General features: G+C 42.9%; 2 protein-coding genes and 1 pseudogene across 6 annotated transcripts in view; 1 reads left to right on the top strand and 2 right to left on the bottom strand.

The window, feature by feature from the left end:
* Positions 1–5,666: 5,666 nt before the first annotated feature.
* Positions 5,667–8,617, bottom strand: LOC134861751 (calcium homeostasis modulator protein 6-like). Its single transcript, XM_063879192.1, has 2 exons — positions 7,512–8,617; positions 5,667–6,858 (listed from the first exon to the last, which is right to left on the bottom strand). Exons 1-2 carry the CDS (start codon positions 8,028–8,030, stop codon positions 6,427–6,429), a joined length of 951 nt encoding a protein of 316 aa, XP_063735262.1. The 5' UTR covers positions 8,031–8,617; the 3' UTR covers positions 5,667–6,426.
* Positions 8,618–9,590: 973 nt separating this feature from the next.
* LOC134862455 (calcium homeostasis modulator protein 6-like) lies at positions 9,591–11,906 on the bottom strand (annotated as a pseudogene).
* Positions 11,907–12,985: 1,079 nt separating this feature from the next.
* Positions 12,986–19,562, top strand: part of cnot10 (CCR4-NOT transcription complex, subunit 10) — a 22,960-nt gene continuing 16,383 nt past the window's right edge. For 4 of the 5 annotated variants that reach the window (XM_063879454.1, XM_063879452.1, XM_063879453.1 and 1 more), the window contains exons 1-2: positions 13,794–14,012; positions 15,608–15,699. In XM_063879454.1, coding sequence (XP_063735524.1) covers positions 13,913–14,012; positions 15,608–15,699 — 192 coding nt within the window. In that variant the 5' untranslated portion in view covers positions 13,794–13,912. Of the gene's footprint in view, positions 13,112–13,793; positions 14,013–15,607; positions 15,700–19,562 lie in introns of those variants that run through there. The other variant, XM_063879455.1, reaches the window with a different exon arrangement.

Here is a 19,562-nt window from a genome sequence, read left to right as displayed (position 1 = left end):
ACTGTCAAGGTAAGGACACAGGCTGAGGAGTGGGCTTTGCTTAGGAATGGCTATTCCTCCCCGGATGCAATCCAAAGTTTCCGCGAAGGCATCTTGTTGGACGGCCCGTATTATGATGTTTCTTGCTTCCTCCAAGTCTTCTGTGGGACAGAGCTCTTCATGGATGTGCCAACCCTTGCATCTGCTCCCCTGGTTGAAGGAGTGGGCAACATGCACAAGCCTAGCAACTGCTCGATTGAGTGACCGCCATCTGGAGAACCTCTCAAAACGCATAGGGTCAAGTTTGCCACTGGTAACCCTGTTGAGATGACAAGTGATCTGTGGGCGGACATCAGAGTCAGAGCTGGGGTCAACCAAGTTGAAGGAATTAGGTGCAGGTTCAGCTTCAGCTGATGTCAACAGGAATGGTGGTCCGCACAGCCATGAGGTGTGAGTTAGGCTGCCTGCTGGGACTGATCGTGAGCCGTGGTCTGCAGGGTTTTGGCTGGAGGGCACGTGCTTCCATTGTTTAGGGCTTGTTGACCTCCTGATGCGCTGCACCCTGTTGCTCACGTAGACGTAGAATCGTCTTGACTCATTGTGAATGTAGCCTAGGACCACCTTGCTGTCTGAGTAGAAGGTCACAGCGTCAAAGATGGTGTCCATCTCATCCACAATCACGTCTGCAATCTCTACAGCCAGGACCGCAGCGCACAGCTCGAGCCTTGGAATTGTCGTTTCTGGACGTGGAGCAAGCTTTGCCTTGCCAAACATGAAGCCAACCTCAACATTACTGCTTGCATCGGTTGTTCTCACGTAGGCGACAGCAGCTATAGCAATGGTGGAAGCGTCACAGAATACACACAGCTCCTTACTGCATGCTTGACGGAGAGAGATGGAGGTGTATTGGCGCGGAATCTTGAGCTGTTCAAGCTCCTTCAGAGAGTCCCTCCACAGCTTCCATTCTCTGTACTTTTCCTCAGGGAGAGGGGCGTCCCAGTCGCATGACTCTGTGGTGAGCTCCCTCAGTATGGACCTTCCTTGAACGCTTACAGGGGCAGCGAAACCTAGTGGGTCGAACAGACTGTTAACAGTTGACAGGACCCCACGTCTTGTGTAAGGCTTCTCTGCATCAGCAACTTGGAAGGTGAATACGTCTTCCGAAACATCCCAGTTCACCCCTAAACTTCTCTGCATGGGAATGGGGTCTGTGCTGAGATCCAGATCTTTCATCCCCTTAGCCAGATCTTCAGGAGGGAAGGCTCTCATCACAGCCACCCTGTTCGACAAGATCTTGTGAAGCCGGAGGTTGGAGAGGGCCAGCATACCTTGAGTGTTGTGAAGAAGAGTGATGGCTTCCTGTTCTGAAGGGACAGACAGAAGGCCATCGTCAACATAGAAGTTTCTCTCAACGAACAGCCTCGCCTCTACGCCGTACTCCCTCTCTCCCTCTGCAGCAGCTCTTCGGAGCCCGTATGTGGCTACGGACGGTGACGGGCTATTTCCGAAGACATGTACGCACATCCTGTACTCAATGACGTCGTCATCCAGGTCATTATTGCGATGCCAGAGGAAGCGCAGAAAGTTCCGATGGTCCTCACGTACGACAAAGCAATGGAACATCTGCTGGATGTCAGTCGTCACGGCCACTGGCTCCCTTCTGAAGCGCAGCAGTACCCCGAGCAAACTGTTGTTCATGTTTGGGCCTGTGAGGAGGACATCATTGAGGGACACCCCTTGGTGTTGTGCACTGGAGTCGAATACCACCCTCACCTGTCCAGGCTTCTGAGGGTGGTATACCCCAAAGAACGGTAGATACCAGCTCTCCTCATCTGGTGGTAAGGGTGGTGCCACTTCAGCATGTCCATTCTCGAAGAGCTTGCTCATGAACTCAGTGAAATGCTCTCTCCTCTCAGGGTGTTTCCTGAGTGTCTTGGTGACCATAGCGAGACGGGTCCTAGCCTGCTCACGGTTGTTTGGCAGACGCTGGCGTGGGCTTCGGAAGGGGAGTGGAGCCTGCCAGCTGTTGTCTTCACCCTGTTTCAGTTCCTTGTCCATAATCCTCAGGAAGGCAAGATCCTCCATAGAAGGTGCTGTCTTGTCGTCGTCCTTTGTGTGGCAGAAGATGGACTCCCCCATGAGTCGCGTTTTGTCACTTGGTAAGGACTGCCGCTCTGAGGCTGAAGGACTTTGGAACTGACAAGTGTGGTTGAGCTTTTCTTTGATTTCAATTTTGTTGAGGCAGGGACACAGAACGCTGGGACGCCCATTCTCATGAATGTAGGTTCTGTATGTGTTCACAGGTGAGGGTACGTGTGCACCGTTAATACACACATCCCCTACGATCACCCAGCCGAGGGCTAGCCGCTGGGCGAAAGGAGCGTGTGGGGGGCCATTGCGCTGTTCAAGGACCTTGTGGACCTGAATAATGTCTCTCCCTAAAAGAAGTAAGATCTCGGCCCTCGGGTCAAGGGGAGGTATCTTGGAGGTTAGGGATTTCAGGTGTGGATGGTACTTCACAGTAGCTGGCGTAGGAATCTCTGCCCTGTTATCAGGCAGTTGATCACACTCGATGAGTGTAGGCAGAGCTAGACTGGTCTTTTCATCAGCTGACTCCACTATGAACCCCCTTGCCCTGCGGCCTGCAGCCTCTGACACACCCGCACAGGTTTTGAGTGTGTAGGGAGAAGTGTTGTCAGCTATGCTGAACAGCTCAAAGAATGATGACCTGGCTAGTGACCTATTGCTCTGGTCATCTAGGATGGCGTAGGCTCTTGTCTTCCTCTCGGGTTGGTTTTTAGGATACACATAGACGAGACAGATTTTGGCACAGGACTTGGTTGCCGCGCTGTCGCCACAGACCTCAGTGCAGATTGAGGTAGTGACTGAAGCCGGAGTAGATTCCTCTCCCTCCCCGCCATGCTCTTCAGAGGGGCCGCTAGCTGGCTTTGTTGTCCATGGTGCAGGGCCGGCATGAAGGGCTGCAATGTGCCTATCGCTGTTGCACTCAGAGCACTGGATGATAGCCTTGCAGTCCTTAGCTTGGTGGGAGGTTGAGGAACAACAACGGAAGCATATGCCATTCTCCTTAAGCAAGGCCTTACGTTCGTCCAGCAGTTTGGCTCGAAAGGCTCTACACTTAGGTAGGGGGTGGGGCTTTTTGTGTATGGGACACTCTTTCTTCGGGTTGTCTGAACCCTTGGTCTCATCACCCTTGGCAGGATTGTCAACCTCTGTTTTATGCACAGCTATAGGGGTTTTAGCTGATTTTGTTGGGAATTTCTCCCACTTAGGTGGCGTGTTGCTGGGCGTGTTGCTGGGCGCTGCAGCAGCGAAGCTTGGATCATTTCTCATCTTTGCTTCTGCACGAATGAAGTCGGCGAACACTGAGAAGGGTGGGAAGATGGTGTGGTGTCTTTCTTTATACCTTGTACCTTGCACCATCCACTTCTCCTGCAGGTTGAATGGCAATTTCTCCAGGATCGGATGAATGCCTCGCGCCGTGTCCAGATAAGCCAAACCAGGCAGGAACCCATCCTCCTTGCCTGCCTGTATCTCCAGGAGAAGATCACCTAGTTCACGTAGCCGCTTGGGTTCTTTATTGGAGAACTTGGGGAACCGTTCGAGCTTGTTAAAGAGTGCTGTCTCCATGGCCTCTGGCGATCCATAAACCTCCTCTAGTCTTCTCCAGACCATGCTGAGGGCCTCACCAGGGTAGTTGATTCGAACCGACCTCACTCTCCTTGCATGCTCTGCAGATTCCGGTCCAAGCCACTTAATCAGCAGGTCAAGTTCCTCACTAGGCTTCAGACCCAGATCTTCAGTAGCGTTAGAGAAGGCGGACCTCCAGGCCCAGTAGTTTTCGGGTTTGTCATTGAACTTCGTGAGTCCAGCTGTGAGTAGCTCACGGCGAGCTAAGAACCTTGCTAGCACTGATACATTAGAAGTGGATTCTCCTCCCCGTGGATAGCTGTAATCTGCTGTATCGTGTCTGGGTGTCCATTGGTTCCTTGGTTCAGATGCTGGTTGTGGTGCAATAAATTCACTTTCTCTTTTTGGTGTGAATTGCACTGGCGGCCGTTTTGAATGAGCAGCTGTTGCAGTTGGCATTGTGGCTGTCACAGATAAACGTTGCCTCTCACTTTGCCTAGGTAGCTCATGATGTCTCTGAGAATCATCATTAGAGTTGAGGTTAACAGCTGCTGAGGGAGTAAAATCAACCTTTTTATCCTGCTCTGGATCGTCTGTGCGCTCATTAGATTTCACATAGGCATACTGTTCTTGAACATATTTCTCTGTTCTCTCAACTGAATGATAGGATGAGCCTTGGTATTCATCATGAACAGTGAGCTCCCCTAAAGCTGCCGGATCCACTGCCGATTCCAATACATTAGCTTCAGCAAAAGCGGCGTCGGCATCCTTCTCTTGCTGTATGGCTTCCAATGTGGCATCAAGGCGTGTCTCCTCCACTTTCAGCTGAGCCTTTTTTACTTTAATATCAATCTCCCTTTGTGCATGTAACGTTCTCGCCCGTGCACCTTCTGCCTTTGCGCGTGCTTCCAATGCAGCCTGCAAGCTAGCTGAAGATCTCACAGAGCGCTTTGATAATTTTGATGTGCGTGAGCACTCTGACCTTGTTTCATAGTTCTTTTCTTCTCTTAATGACATCTTGATACTGGTAGATGCAGAACAGGCTGGATATCTTACTCACTGCGGTAGAAATCACTGTTGAGTCCGTCTTTTTACTGTTCTGCCCTCACTAAAGAGTTCCCCTTCTTCAATTAGACAGACAGATGACTCCCATCACACACCGGTCAGATTTGGTAGATTTATTCAAACTGACAGCATGTAAAAGGTGTAAAACTAAAATGAAGAAAGAAAGAAAATACACAATCAGCATAAAATATGTAATAACTAAGATATCAGATACACATCCCCAAAGATAAGGCCTACAACAAGCCTAGAAAGTTACTACAGTGACTAGCTGGATATATGAAACCGCATGTCAAACATTAATTGCTCTTACTTCGCTGAAATTACAAAAATATGCAGAAATAAACACATCAAGTAATTACACTAACAATATCCTGCAAAGATACTCACAGACGATGCTCCTATAAAGTGAATTCAAAAGAGGATGGAATAAGATGTAGCTGCTGCTCACACTACCATGCCAAAACTGGTCTGATAAACAAAGCATTCCAGGTGACTTCCTGTAAGTGTCACATGACTATCATGAATTTCAATATGACTGCCCAAATGTTAAACCCAACCCCAAAGCAAAGACACCACCTAGTGGCAGGAGTAGGAAATGCACATTAATTACTTGTAAAATAAACCCAGTCCAGCACAAGGGAGAACAAAATATAACTGTGCAGTGCAACCTCTGCTTGCCAGCAACCAACCTCCTTTCCGCGTCCAAAGACTCCACCTCCAACCTGAAGAAGCATCTTAAAGTGTGTGTTTTTAATTAGCCAGGGTAGTCCTCTGCTGTAGTTTTACTGGTCACCTTGCTGTTTCATAGTTGTATCAGTATCTGTATCCTATGCGCTGATTTACTAGCCCCGGAGCCGTTGAAAGACTCTGACTAGCCCTGTTTGACCTGCTAGCTAACGTTAGCTTGTGTTAGCTTAGACTGCGGTTAGATTTTTGCATTATGCAGACATGGGTCTAACACATTTAGCCAATTGGAACAGAAGAACACACCAGAATAGGCCTGTTTATTAAGCAGGATTTGATGGCCGCATTGTTACACTTATAACATGCAATTCAATGAGGAAGTAATCCAAGTATTTAGAATACGTTACTCAGATTGGGTAATGTAACGGAATACGTTAAAGATTACATTACCGACAAGCGATTGGTAGATGCACATTATACTTCCCTGCCATGTGCTCATTCTGCAAGCTACGAACAGGAAGTGGTCCACTCGTGAGGTTGACACATATTTCCTGTTTTATAAAGGTAACACAAATCTCTTGCTTTACACTCTCCCTGACTGTGCTGTTGTTCATGTTTCATTGGTGTCCTCCTATATCTATATTTCTACATCTACAGTATACTCTTTTGTTTAGTTTGTTTTAAAACCAGGTGTCCTTATCTTTCTCAACAATTTGAGTTTTTGTTAATGTGGATTAAACATTCACGTTCCCTGATGATGATGATGATGATGATGATGATGATGATGATGATGATGTGGTGGTGGTGGTAATGATGATGACTATGACAGGGTTCATCTCACATATTGTCCACGTTATGTTAGGTATATAAAAATAAATGGTTTTCTGCATTTTCTATGCAAATCTTTACTATTTAAGCGAATGGATTCTCCTCTTAGAGCATATTGTTTGGCACTATAAACTATAAGCAGTTCACTGACATCATGGTCAGCAGGATCTATCAGCTGGTATAACCCTGCCGACCGGGCTTTGGTGCTAAAAACGTTTGTCAGAGCGCCATCCTGGCATCGTCAACGAAATCTAGAACAGCTGGGTTGTGATAACTCCCGCTGGACTTGATCGAAGCCATCCTCATCATGTCATTGTCATTCTCACCATGGTTCTCCACATAGCGGTGCAGGGTGCTGTAGTAATGGTCTTTGATGCTGAACTTGTAAAGCGAGGAGATCTTCTCCCAGGACCTGTTGGATGGTGTGCTCATGTTTTCAGCCGGTTGCTGGTCGAAGAAGCTCTTCATGTTCCTCCCAGCGAGCTCTTTGGCGTGTTTAGAGCTGTATGAATCCATCAGGTTGCTCTCCTCTTGAACATATGTTCTCCAGAACTTGAGCTGCAGGTAGCTGATCGGGGAGGCGCACCGAGCCACGCAGATCATTAGCAGGTTGAACAACATGACAGAGGCGATGAGCAGCCATCCCAGAATCTATGGAACAAACAGGATGGAATAAGAGATAGCAATAAAATCACTTTTCCCCCATTAAAAGGCGAAAGAAAAATAAAGTAATAACAAAAACAATGTTTTATGCAACTTTGTATGTTAATGGCTATATATACAACAAGAGCAGTCTTCATGTTATACTGAGGGACTGTAGGAATTTGTCAACCGTCGATATGTCTCCTGTAGGCTCAATTCACTTTCACAGTATACACTTGAAGGTTTGAAGGTAAACATTTTGTAAAGTTTATACAACTTTTTTAACGTCAGTGCATTTTTAATCATGCAAAGTGAATTTGAGGGGAGGTCACATTGGGAAAGGTCCGATACAAATCTGCCAGCACAGAATCAGACTACTGTATTGCACTGCAACACAGTAGTCTTCTTTATGTGACTTTTTGTATTTTAATTGTAATATCTGAAAGGTCTAAAGCAAGATCAAAATTTTGTTCGTTATTACATATAAAGCTCCTCTCAAAATGTAGCTTATTTACTTCATATTGCAGTTTCCTTGGCACGCGTTATACACAAACTCTCAATGAAGTGATGCTGTCAACTCTTCAGACACCTTTATTTAGACTTTTTTCAGTTCATCACAGTTTAAATGTGCTACTATACGATGTCTGGAGGTGTGCACTGACCTGGGAATCAGCTCTGAGGGTGATCACGACCTGCTGCGGGTCCCCCTTCGGCCCCAGGCAGGGAAAACTGTGCAACTCCTGCTGACACTGGTCGAAGCTCTTGTCTCCACACAGGTGCCTGTTGTAAGCGCTTATATTGGTCCCGCTCATCGCACACTCATAGTACTTCCCGTTGAGCAGAGCCATTGCTATCCAGCTGCAGGGGGCCAGCAGTGCGATACTGCTGACCCGGCAGAGGACCGAGCCAGCGGTGAACAGCCTCCTCCAGCAGCGCGGCTCCCGGCACATGCCTGTCAGCACCTTCCACGTTCTCTCACTGAGAATGAACCCCAGCAGCAGCAGAGCCAGAGCGGGCACCAGCAGGAACACTAAGCCGTAGAGGAAGTTGAGTTTGTTGCAGGGACAGCTGAAGACCACCGCAGAGAAGATCTGCTCCCCCCCCGCTGTCAGGGCCACCAGCCCAAACCCCATGCTCATCTGTTTTTGGGCAATGTTCACTGCTGTCTTAAACTTCTCCATCTCTGATAAATGTGGGACTCACACTGACACTGAGAATAATATCACACTGACTTATTCTTTTACTTCCCTTTCGTTCTCCGTCGTTACTACAGCCCCTGCCCCCTCCCCGCAGCTGCAGAAGCACCCAGTGTCACGTTGCTTTATGATTTACAGTTTCAATTGCATTTTCCCATAGCACTTAACACCATTCACAAAACCACAAAACACCTCATATATCCTGCAGAATGAAGGACTGCACTCAATATAAACACTTATGGCACACACAGTGGCGGCTGGTGGAGTTTTCTCCAGGGGGGGCTATAACTCCAAAATGTATAATAAAAAAAAAAAGCATGCATACATGTACTAAGGTATCAAACGAGTGTATTTACATAAATGAAAACAACAAAAACAACATTATAGATAGATAGATAGATAGAAGTGCAAAGAGAAACAAGTGCGATATATAGAGTATGTACAGTATGCAGTTAAGAGTGATTATGTAAAGATAAGGGCAGTATAAAGAGGTGGGAATAATTGGCATAGTATAAACAGATGTAGTATGAACAAATATACAGATGTGCTATATTACTATACAGATGGCCAATATACAAATATAATAAATATCTATCTATCTATATCTATCTCTATATCTATCTCTAGATATATCTCTATATCTATATACTTAAATAATATATATCATATATAACATGGACAATACACATACTTTATGACAGAAGGCTGTGACGTCAGCCCCGCCGCCAAATCCAGCTGCATTCAGCTCGGGGCGCAGGAGAGGTGCGCCCCAACATCGTCCTATCTCTTGTATTGAAGAGGAGCTACTGCGCATGTACAACTTTTAACGAGAGTCAGGGCGGAAATACGTCACCAATCAGACAATGTCAACGAACGAAACAACTTTACTCATCATTTAACTATGAAATATTTATCTTGCACATCTAAAAAAATATATACATATATTTCGAAATATTTTTATTTTACTGTTTCATTTTTATTTAATTTTTTTTATGTCTTATTCAAGGAAATGTGGTGAGAGGTGAGTGGTGGGGCGGCGCCCTAGCGCCCTCTATTGGCCAGCCGCCACTGGGCACACACTTCTTTCGTATCACCAGATTGTTTGTCCAACCAACACTGATTTGATCAATCAAAAACATATTTAATGGGCTTTTGTGTATGTACAAATATACTGTCGAAACAAAATGTATTTACCCAACTAATCAGCGCAACATGTAAGCACAGCAAATACAGTTACAGTTGTGTGAACAAAATATATGCTCTCTATACAGTTAATGGAAAAGAACACAAATATAATATTAAAAAAATGTACAGTATATAATTTGTGTCCTAATTGTCCTTAACAATTAGTTTTTTTGTAAATGTGGATGAAACATTCACATTGATGATGAAACTGTATAGCAATTCTGTGCAAATCTGTACTATTTAACCTAATTCATATGGTAAGGCTACCTCCACTCAAACCACTCTCAAGTTTATCATGATCAGCAGGATCTATCAGCTGGTGTCGCCCTGCAGACCAGGCTTTGATGCTGAGAAAATGTGTTACAGCGCCATCCTGACATCGTCTACAAAATCAAGAACAGCAGGGACGTCCCGCTGAACTTGATTGAAGCCATCCTCATCGTCTCAAAGTCATACTCACGATGGTGCTCCACATAGCGGTGCAGCGTGCTGTAGTAATGGTCTTTGTAGAGCAAGGAGATCTTCTCCCACGACCTGTTGGATGGTGTGCTGATGTTTTTAGGTGGTTGCTGGTTGAAGAAGCTCTTCATGTTCCTCTCAGCGAGCTCTTTGTCATGTTTAGAGCTGTATGAATCCATCAGGTTGCTCTCCTCTTGAACATATGTTCTCCAGAACTTGAGCTGCAGGTAGCTGATCGGGGAGGCGCACCGAGCCACGCAGATCATTAGCAGGTTGAACAACATGACAGAGGCGATGAGCAGCCATCCCATAATATATGGCCAAACAGGATGGAATAAGACATAGCTATACAGTTACTTGTCACACATGAATAGGCAAAAGGAAAAAATATAATAATAAAAACAGTGTGTATGCAACCTTGTATGGCTCCAACAAGAACAGCCTTCAGTAATACCATAAGACTGTTAGCCTCTGTCAGCCATCACTAGAGTACTCGGTACTCTTAATGTATACACATGGTGAAGTTTAGACATGGGTGCATTTAAAATAATTAAAAATAAATTAACCTAACAAAGACGTAACCCTGAAAAAGTGAAATTGAAATCACATCTCGAAAGGTCAGATACACATCTGCCAGCACAGCATCAGAATACTGTTTTGCAGACGGCGTTTCATAAATTATGTATGTGACTTGTAAACTTTTGAGGGATTGAAAATTTCAACTCTCAAGTTTAAAAGGTCTCAAAACAAGCTTACAATTTTGTTCGATTCTACATTTAGATGCATGGTCCTCTCAATACATAGCTTTATTTAATTTAAATGTCCCTTGTCATGGCTGGCACGCATTATACACGCTGTGTATTTAAACTCTAGATCAGGGGTGTCCAAACTTTTTTCACAGAGGGCAACATACAGAAAAATATACAGAGAGCTGGGCCACTTATAGAGGTGAATATCGCCTCATAAGTTAAGTTATAAGTTAGCAAAACAAATATAGGTGAATAATGCGTGGTACTTTCAAATGCTTTAAGAAAAAACTGCCTACATCCCATCCCTCTTTAGGGTTTCATTAATTTTGTTGGCAGCTCATTCCCTAAAACAGAAGCCTCAGATTGCTGATAATAAGAGTAAATATGAAGGTTACATTTTAAGCTTGTTATAGAAATAACTTATTGGGCTTTTTTTTATCAACTAAGATTTGTTAGAAAATGTTTTACATTTTGAATGACTGAATTTATTTGAAAATTGGGCTCATTAATATATTTTAACATATATTTGAGAAGTAAAATATAAGACAAGCAAAAGTTGAATTTGTGGGCCATATTCCATTATACTTTTAGAATGTGCTGAGGGCCGATTCAAAATGGCCTGTGGGCTGCATTTGGCCCCCGGGCCGTAGTTTGGACACCCCTGCTCTAAATCAAGTGATTCTGTCTAAAAATTCTTCAAACTGATTTGATTTCACTTCCTAATATATTGTAATTGATGTGTGGAGGTGCACCGAATAATCTGAAATGTTGACATTAATTAAATGTATTTTGTCAACAAATTACACATAACTATATTTGGTTAGTTGAAAGCAATAATATTAAGTTTAAATAATTATTATTGCTTTCAACTATCTTAATAAAGTATTGGAAATTTGTTGACAAAATACATTTAATTAAAGTCAACATTTAAGTTTTTTCAGTGTGTGCACTTACCTGGGAATCAGCTCTGATGGTGATCAGGACCCGCTGCGGGTCCCCCTTCGGCCCCAGGCAGGACAAGCTGTGCAACTCCTGCTGACACTGGTCAAAGCTCTTGTCTCCACACAGGTGCCTGTTGTAAGCGCTTACATTGGTCCCGCTCATCGCACACTCATAGTACTTCCCGTTGAGCAGAGCCATTGCTATCCAGCTGTATGGGGCCACCAGTGTGATGCTGCTGACCCTGAAGAGGGCCGAGCCAGCGGTGAACAGCCTCCTCCAGCCAAGAGGCCCCCAATGCCTGTCAGCACCTTCCACGTTCTCTCACTGAGAATGAACCCCAGCAGCAGCAGAGCCAGAGCGGGCACCAGCAGGAACACTAAGCCGTAGAGGAAGTTGAGTTTGTTGCAGGGACAGCTGAAGACCACTGGAGAAGATCTGCTCCCCCCCCTGCTGTCAGGGCCACCAGCCCAAACCCCATGCTCCTCTGTTTTTGGGCAATGTTTACAGCTGTCTTAAACTTCTCCATCTCTTATATTTATGGGACTCACACTGAAACTTAGAATAATATCACACTGACGGACCTTTACTTTCCTTTCTGTCTGTCATTTCACAGGCCCCTCCCGACAGAGGCAACAGCAACAGGTGTCAGCTCCTCTGCTCTCTCTGCTTTTTATAGATTTATATCTGCATACACCACCCGCTTCAGAGCAGCTTTCGCTATAACAGGAGGAGACAACTGTCAGTGAATGGTACAGTAACACATAGACCAAAGTGATGTGTAACAGGTTATTCTTTTAATCTCCTACCTGTGTGTGTTAGAGATCTGCGTGTGTTAATGTGTGATGGTTTGGTCATTTAAATGCATATAAGTTTAAAATAGTGATTAGAACTTAGGCCTAATCTAATTTTTTGATCTCCTTGTAAATAATAGCAAATACATTCTGTCTAAATCCTGTTAGTTTTAAAGATATATTTATATACATTATATTTATCGAAATCTAAGGCGTGATAACACCAGTTACAGGTGTTCATGTGCAGTGCCCATGAACTTACATAGGCCACAGTAAGTCAGCTGGAAAGTCATTGTCGAAAAATAAAAAACAAGGTTTTTTTCTGAGAAAATGGTGGAAAGTAATAAATTACTGCTATTCCGTTACAGTAATGTATTATTTTTTGTTGTAACGCAGTAATATAATGCATTACTTCTGAAATGTGGGTAATATAATACCCGTTACAATTCTCAGTATGGCAGTTACAACACATTTTAACCCGAAATGATGTGGTGTTTTGTTTCTAAGAATTCACAAACATCGTGAGACATTCCGACACCAGAGAAACAATTTTGAATAGTAACTCAGTAAGCCTGTTAACTATTGGTTAAGAGGGCTGCAGAAACAGATTCGCGATTGAGAGCTGCAGGCTCACAATACAGAGCTGCAGGCTCACAATGCAGAGCTGCAGGCTCACAATGCAGAGCTGCAGGCTCACAATACAGAGCTGCAGGCTCACAATGCAGAGCTGCAGGCTCGGAGAAAAGAAAAGCGAAAGACAGGAGTGCAGGCAGGCTGAAGAAACAGAAGGTAACTTTCTCTGGGTCTGCTGCTTGAACCCAGAGAAGTTCAGAGACTCGTGGCAGGGTGTTGAAGATCTGCAGCATCTGTCCTCTGTGGAATTTTAGAAAGCTTGTCAGCCAACGGATCCAACAGATCTGTGTAACACAACAATGACAAGGTGAGCTAACGTTGCCATGGAGACTCGTTCATATACAGCAGGTCACAGGGCCGTGCAGAGGCTCCACTAACATGTTATTAATGACACACAGAGACGTAATGTTACTGGTATCACATATTATTTAGCCCAGTTAAACAGAGTATGAGTTTAAAATCTAGCTTGAGTTTAATTTCTAGCTCTTTTCCTAATTTTCAGAATGTACTGCTAGATAGACAGCTTTAATTAATGAGCTGCAATAAACTACTTTTTAGCATTTAAAGCTATGTTTTAATTTGTATTTTGGTGAAAGTAACTCAAAGTAACGCAACAGTTGTTTAACGCATTACAGTCCAGAGACAGTAATAATGTAATGACTTATTACTTTAAAAAGACATTAATAAGTAATATGTACTGTATTACATTTTGGAAGTAACTTGCTCAACACTGGTTGTTACAGGATAGCAATTACATTACATATTATGATCTTATTGAATATGATGGATTGTGATTTGTATGTTGGCTGTGCTAGAGAACTGTCTTTTTGCCGGAAACACACCCCTCTTTATCATAAACTACGATTTGAAATGCATTTTTAATAATGTGGAAGTAAATGTTATATTGACAAATAAAAAAATAGAGATGTTATGAAGAATGCTCTTTCAAACCGTGCTGACATGCACGTAACAGCAGGGGCGCTGTTGCAGTGTAACCATTATTGCAAACTGTCAGCAACGGCGAAGAAGAATCTGTTTAGAGCGGACACAAGCCATCTTCTGTGTGAAACACTGAAGATAAGGTATTCACGGATATTTTTAACGTTACATGTGCCAATCAACGGAATTCAATCTAATCTCAACGGACCTGACACATACAGGTTTTCTAACTATCCTCGAAAAGGCCACAGAAATGGCAGAAAATACAGGTAAGTGTGTTAGCTAATGCTAGCTGCGTAGCTAGATATAGTCAATTTAAACTAATGCACTTTTAACGCAAATTGTGAAATAAATAGCTGGTAATTTATTTTGAAGGGAGTCTTCATCGTAATGCCCAGTTTGTCATTAGTTTGAGTAGTGCTGTGTAGCCTAATACGGTTTAGCTTCTCTACAGCTCCCGTTAACGTAAACGTTAGCCTAGCCGAATGCATGTTGCCCTAAACACGTTCAGGCAGAACTTCATTCACAAATGTCGCATTGAAGTTTTCTTTCTCAGTGGAAAACATTTAGGACATAAACATGTCTTCAGACCACCAACGTTAAAGTCGTGAGTTTCTTCCTTGTAAATACGGCGGGCGTATAATCCTCTGAGTACCGCTAATAAGAATATGTAGTTTAATCCCACATCAGTGAGCAGGCTAACAGCTATGCTAACAGTTAGCGTTGTCAGGGTGAACCAAGTCAACGGCTGAGGGGTTCATTTTATTCAAATAAATGAATGCATTTTGAATAAAAGAGATGATTTAAACATTTGATGGGGGGTCTGAATGAATTGTTAATGTTCTTTTTCGGAAAATTTCCTTTTTATGATGTGGAGTTGCACTCAGTGTTACTGTATTTACTACAACAGTACATGTTTTTATTGATGTGTAATATCTACTCAGTCCATCACGTGTAAAGCATGTGGAGTTGTGGTTGTTCAGACCAAACATCAGAATGGAGAGGATATGTGATCTAGGCTAAGTGACTTTGAGCATGGTATAGATGTTGGTAGTTTGAGTAACTGCTGAATTTACCACAATAGTCTTCACAGTTTACAGAGAATGTTGTAAACACAAAATACTTTATGTGATCTGCAGTGCTGTGAGCAAAAATGAAAAGGGATCAGATGAGGCTCGCTAGACTAGTTCAAGCTGGCATGAACGCAACAGTAACTCTTTTAACAAGGCGTGACAACAGTGTTATGCAGAAGAGCATCTCTGAAAGCACAACGCCATCCTTGAAATGGACCGCTGACAGCAGGCTCCAGTGTCCGCTCCGAACAGGAAGCTGGGGTAACAGCGGCTGTAGTTCAGGCTCACCTCATCTGGACCAAGCTTGATTTCTGCTGCCACATGCAGACAGTACGGCCAGATTTGGAGAGAGCTACCACAGTATAAGCAGTGTGGCCAAATTCCCTCCCAACTCTTGTCAGTGAGATACCATTGCGCTGTTTGAATGTCAAACAATGCCCATCACTTATGGCTTCAGTCTACCAATCTTCCTTCCAGTAGGCAACTGCTCCATTCACAAATCAAACAACATTATAAAGCGGTTCCACCAACATGACAGTGGTTTCAGTGATGTCCTTTTTTTTTTTTTTTTTTTAAAGATTGTTTTGGGCAACCAGTGCCTTTTTAATATAGTGCAGTTCAGAAATGGGGAGACCAAGGGGATGATGCACGGCAAAGGGATCAAACCCCAGTTTATGGCCACCAGCTCTACCCACTGAGCTATACGACTGCCAGTGATCACCATTTTAATGTTAAGCCTCTGTTCAACTCTGATGTAATGTAACCTTTTCCTCTCTTTTTCATTTTGACAGAACAAACCGAGGCAAAGCATGACAGCTCATCTTCCCCTGGCGTGACAGACCAGGAGAAAGAAATGGCAGCCAGCGCATATGAAGCATATTTGGTAAGTCTTCCATCCCTAAGATCCTTCAAAATCCAGTACATATATTTTGGCTATTCTGAGTTACATCGTGTCAACAGACTGTATATGCAACACTTACACAACAGACAGTCAGCTATAAGCATAGGTTCACACTTGTCTCCATATAGAAAGTCACATATTTCTGTCTTAATGCGCATGTTATACCCCTTGTAAATTAACTTACTGCTTCTCTAATACAAACGATAAATTCTATATAATTGCTCCATCAAGAGCAGAGATCCGAGCTGATCATAGCAGATGGATTGGATAACAATTTTACACGTAAACACGCTAATGCTGTCTTTCTCCATGGCACAGAAATTGAAAACTGAATTGCACCATAGGGGGATAAATAAAGGTTCTTCAAAGAGTAGCAGTGTACAAAAGATTCCTATGATGGCTTCTTGCTGGGTAAGGTCATATCAGCTGTCAGTAATAATGTGAGAAAATTGATGAAAGAACAACCCTGATCTCATCTGTGGTGTGGTTTCGGTGTCAAACCCTTACCCTTTCTGTTTACCTTAACCTAATCTTATCTCTCTTTTTTTTTTTCAAATCTTTCTATTGAAAAATCAAGAGTAGTGACAATGACGTATCAGCAAAGTTACATACGATTTTTCCCTCTATTTGTCTTTTTTAAACATACAAAACACCCCCCTCTCACCCACCCACCCCGACTGGACCCAAACCACAATAATAATGACAAAAAAGAAAGGATTTAGTAATAGGTATCTATAGATAGCTACGCCTAAATAAAGTTTAAATACAAACAAATGAATAGGATCACAATGAGAGAAAGCATGACTTCGGAGCTCTGCTTGTCAGGCCAAGTATGTTACAGTGTGGGCCCAAGCCACAAGGTTCGATTACTGACTACTTCTAACTTGGTCAGTCAGTGTGCTGGGGAGTTCTCGAAGATTACTAAAGTATGACAAAAGACTGACCGAAATTTGTCTGAGCCTCGTATTGCAAATTTAATCTTCTCCAAATGTAAAAATAGCATTACATCTTTCAGCCATTGTGCGGCAGTGGGTGGGATGTTTGATTTCCAATTAAGTAGTATTTGTCTCCGCGCAAGCAAAGAAACAAATGCCGTGATGTTGAGTTAGTCATGCTTGTGTCTTCATTTGGTACACCAAATAATGCAATCACTGCACAAGGTTGTAAAATAACTCCAAGGACATTAGACAGTACATCAAATATGGCTGACCAATACCCTGTTAGCCTATGGCAAGACCAACACATATGTGTCAGGTCTGCCTCACAGACATGACATCTGGCACAACTGCTATCAACATTTGGATAAAAGGAGGAAATTCTCGCTCTACTCCAATGCAGGCGATGTACCACCTTAAACTGAATTGGATCTAATCTTGCACAGGAGGTGCTATTATTCACCCTATTCAAAGCTTCAGACCAAATATCTTCTGAGATTTCAGTTCCAAGTTCCTTCTCCCAGCTAATTTTGATCCTGTCCAGCTTGGCATTGTGTAAGAGCGTACTGTGAAACCCTTCAACCAAAAAGGAACATCCAACATTAAATCTACAAGTGATTTATTAGGAAGGTTGGAAAACTGTGGGCTATGGGTCTTAGCAAATTGACGCGTTTGAAAGTAGCGAAATAGGTCCTGTTGTTGGAGGTCATATTTAAGACGTAAATCATTGAAACAAAAAAAAATCAACATATAAATCACTGACCCTCACGATCCCTTTTCTGTGCCATGATGCAAATGTCTGATCCAATTTGGCTGGTAAGAACTTGTGGTTGTTACACAGTGGGGTGTGAATCAAAAGAGTTTCCCTCGCGTTGTTCTGCCTCCTAAATTGGGACCATATTCTAAGAGTGGAGATGACAACCGGGTTAGATCTGAAGATGATTTGATGAAATCAGAGCATGGAGAGATGACGATATACATGACATACCTTCCAGTTCACACCAGTTAATCCCCAAATATTTAAATCCTGACCTTGAGATATGAAATGGTAGAGCATGGTCTGGGATTTGCATAGCTAATTTATTCACAGATAAACATTTACTTTTTGTTAAGTTAAGTTAAGTTTGTAGCCTGAGATCTGACCTAACGTATGCAACACTGAAATAATTCTATTGATACATTGCAGTGGATCGGATCATCTGCATATAAGGATAACTTCATTTCCATTCCCCACCTACTTATACCAGGTATAGAGGGTGTTGATTTAAGTACCAGGGATAGTGGTTCTATTGCTGGTATGAATAATAAAGGGCTCAATGGGCAACCTTGCCTGGTACCTCTGGATAGAGAAAAATGTTGGGAACGCAGATGATTTGTAACTGCCGAGGCCCGAGGGGAAGAATAAAGAAGTTGGATCCACTTAGTAAACGTTTTAACAAAACCAAATTTCTTTAAAACTAAAATAATAAAATCCTATTCCATGCAGTCGAAAGCCTTCTCCGCATCCAATGAAACCACAACTTCTGGGGATTCATTAGATGAGGGACTATACAACACATTCATAAGCCTTCTTATGTTGGAAAACAAATGCCGCCCTTTAATAAAACCTGTTTGGTCAGTTGATATTATATGTGGCAAGGGTGATTGCAAACAGTTCTAAGTTCTCCCAGTTCCATCGGTTGATCTAAACACTCCCTCTGATCAGAGGATAGGGTGGGGGCTTCAAAGGTTTCAAAAAAGTTCTGAAACAGTGATGTGTCCTTCAGTGACTGATTTATACAAATCAAAATAGAAGTCTTAAACGTATCATTTATTTTTAGGGGTCCGTTGTGATTTCCCCTGTTGCATCTTCAACTTGTGATATCATTTGCGATGCTGGCTTAGATTTAAGTTGATGTGCTAAAAGACGCCCTGACTTCTCCCCATGTTCATAATATGACCCACGCAATCTCATAAGAAGTCGTTCTGTACCAGAGGTAGAGATTAAGTTAAACTGAGTTTGTAACAATATTCTTTCCTTATGAAGCGATGGGCTTGTAGAGGTGGAATACTTACTATCCAATTCACATATAGCATCAATTAACTGCTGTTTTTGTCTCTTCCTTTCCCTATTACGGTGAGAAGAGTAAGCTATTATTTCTCCCCTAAGATAGGCTTTAAGTGTCTCCCATAGTGATGACGTGGATACCGAATCCATTTTATTAGTCTCCAAAAAAGTGTCGATGGCTTTAGAAGTTGAAGTGCAGAATGTGTTATCTGACAGTAATGTGGTGTTAAACCGCACTGAGGGTGACTACTGTAGTTATGGTGAAAATGGAGATCCAGTAGTATGGGGGCATGGTCCGATTCCACGATTGCAGAATATTCAACCCTCTCCACAGAGTTCAACAGTTTTTTATCAATAAAAAAATAATCAATCCTTCAATATGTTCTGTGCACGTTAGAATAAAAAGAAAACGTTTTACTATGGGGATTCAAATAGCGCCATGGATCGACACAAGCTGCGTCGCTGAAAAAATCCAAAAACTTAGAGGCCATTTTAGAGAGAGTCTGCACTTTAGGTCTGGACCTATCCAGGTTTGGATTCATGACACAATTCAAATCTCCCCCCAAGATCAACAGGTGAGTGTTAAGGTCAGATAGCTGACAGACAACCCTTTGCACAAATCCAGCATCATCCCAATTAGGAGCACACCAATAATACAGGTATATGAAAAAGTTGCCCAGACACTATAACATAACGGCCTTGTGGGTCAGAAACAGAGTTAGATAAAGTGAATGAATTTTTTTATGTATAATTAGTGCTGTACCCTGTAGCTGATCTGAGTTACGTAAGTGCGTTTCTTGGAGAAAAGCAATATTGGTTTTCATATTTTTAATATGAGAGAATATTTTACCTCTTTTAACAGG

The sequence above is a fragment of the Eleginops maclovinus genome, chromosome 3 (genome assembly GCF_036324505.1).
Source record: "Eleginops maclovinus isolate JMC-PN-2008 ecotype Puerto Natales chromosome 3, JC_Emac_rtc_rv5, whole genome shotgun sequence".
Classification (NCBI taxonomy): domain Eukaryota; kingdom Metazoa; phylum Chordata; class Actinopteri; order Perciformes; family Eleginopidae; genus Eleginops; species Eleginops maclovinus.
The sequence above is the reverse complement of the archived record's forward strand: the minus strand, read 5'-3'. Positions and strand labels throughout refer to the sequence as shown.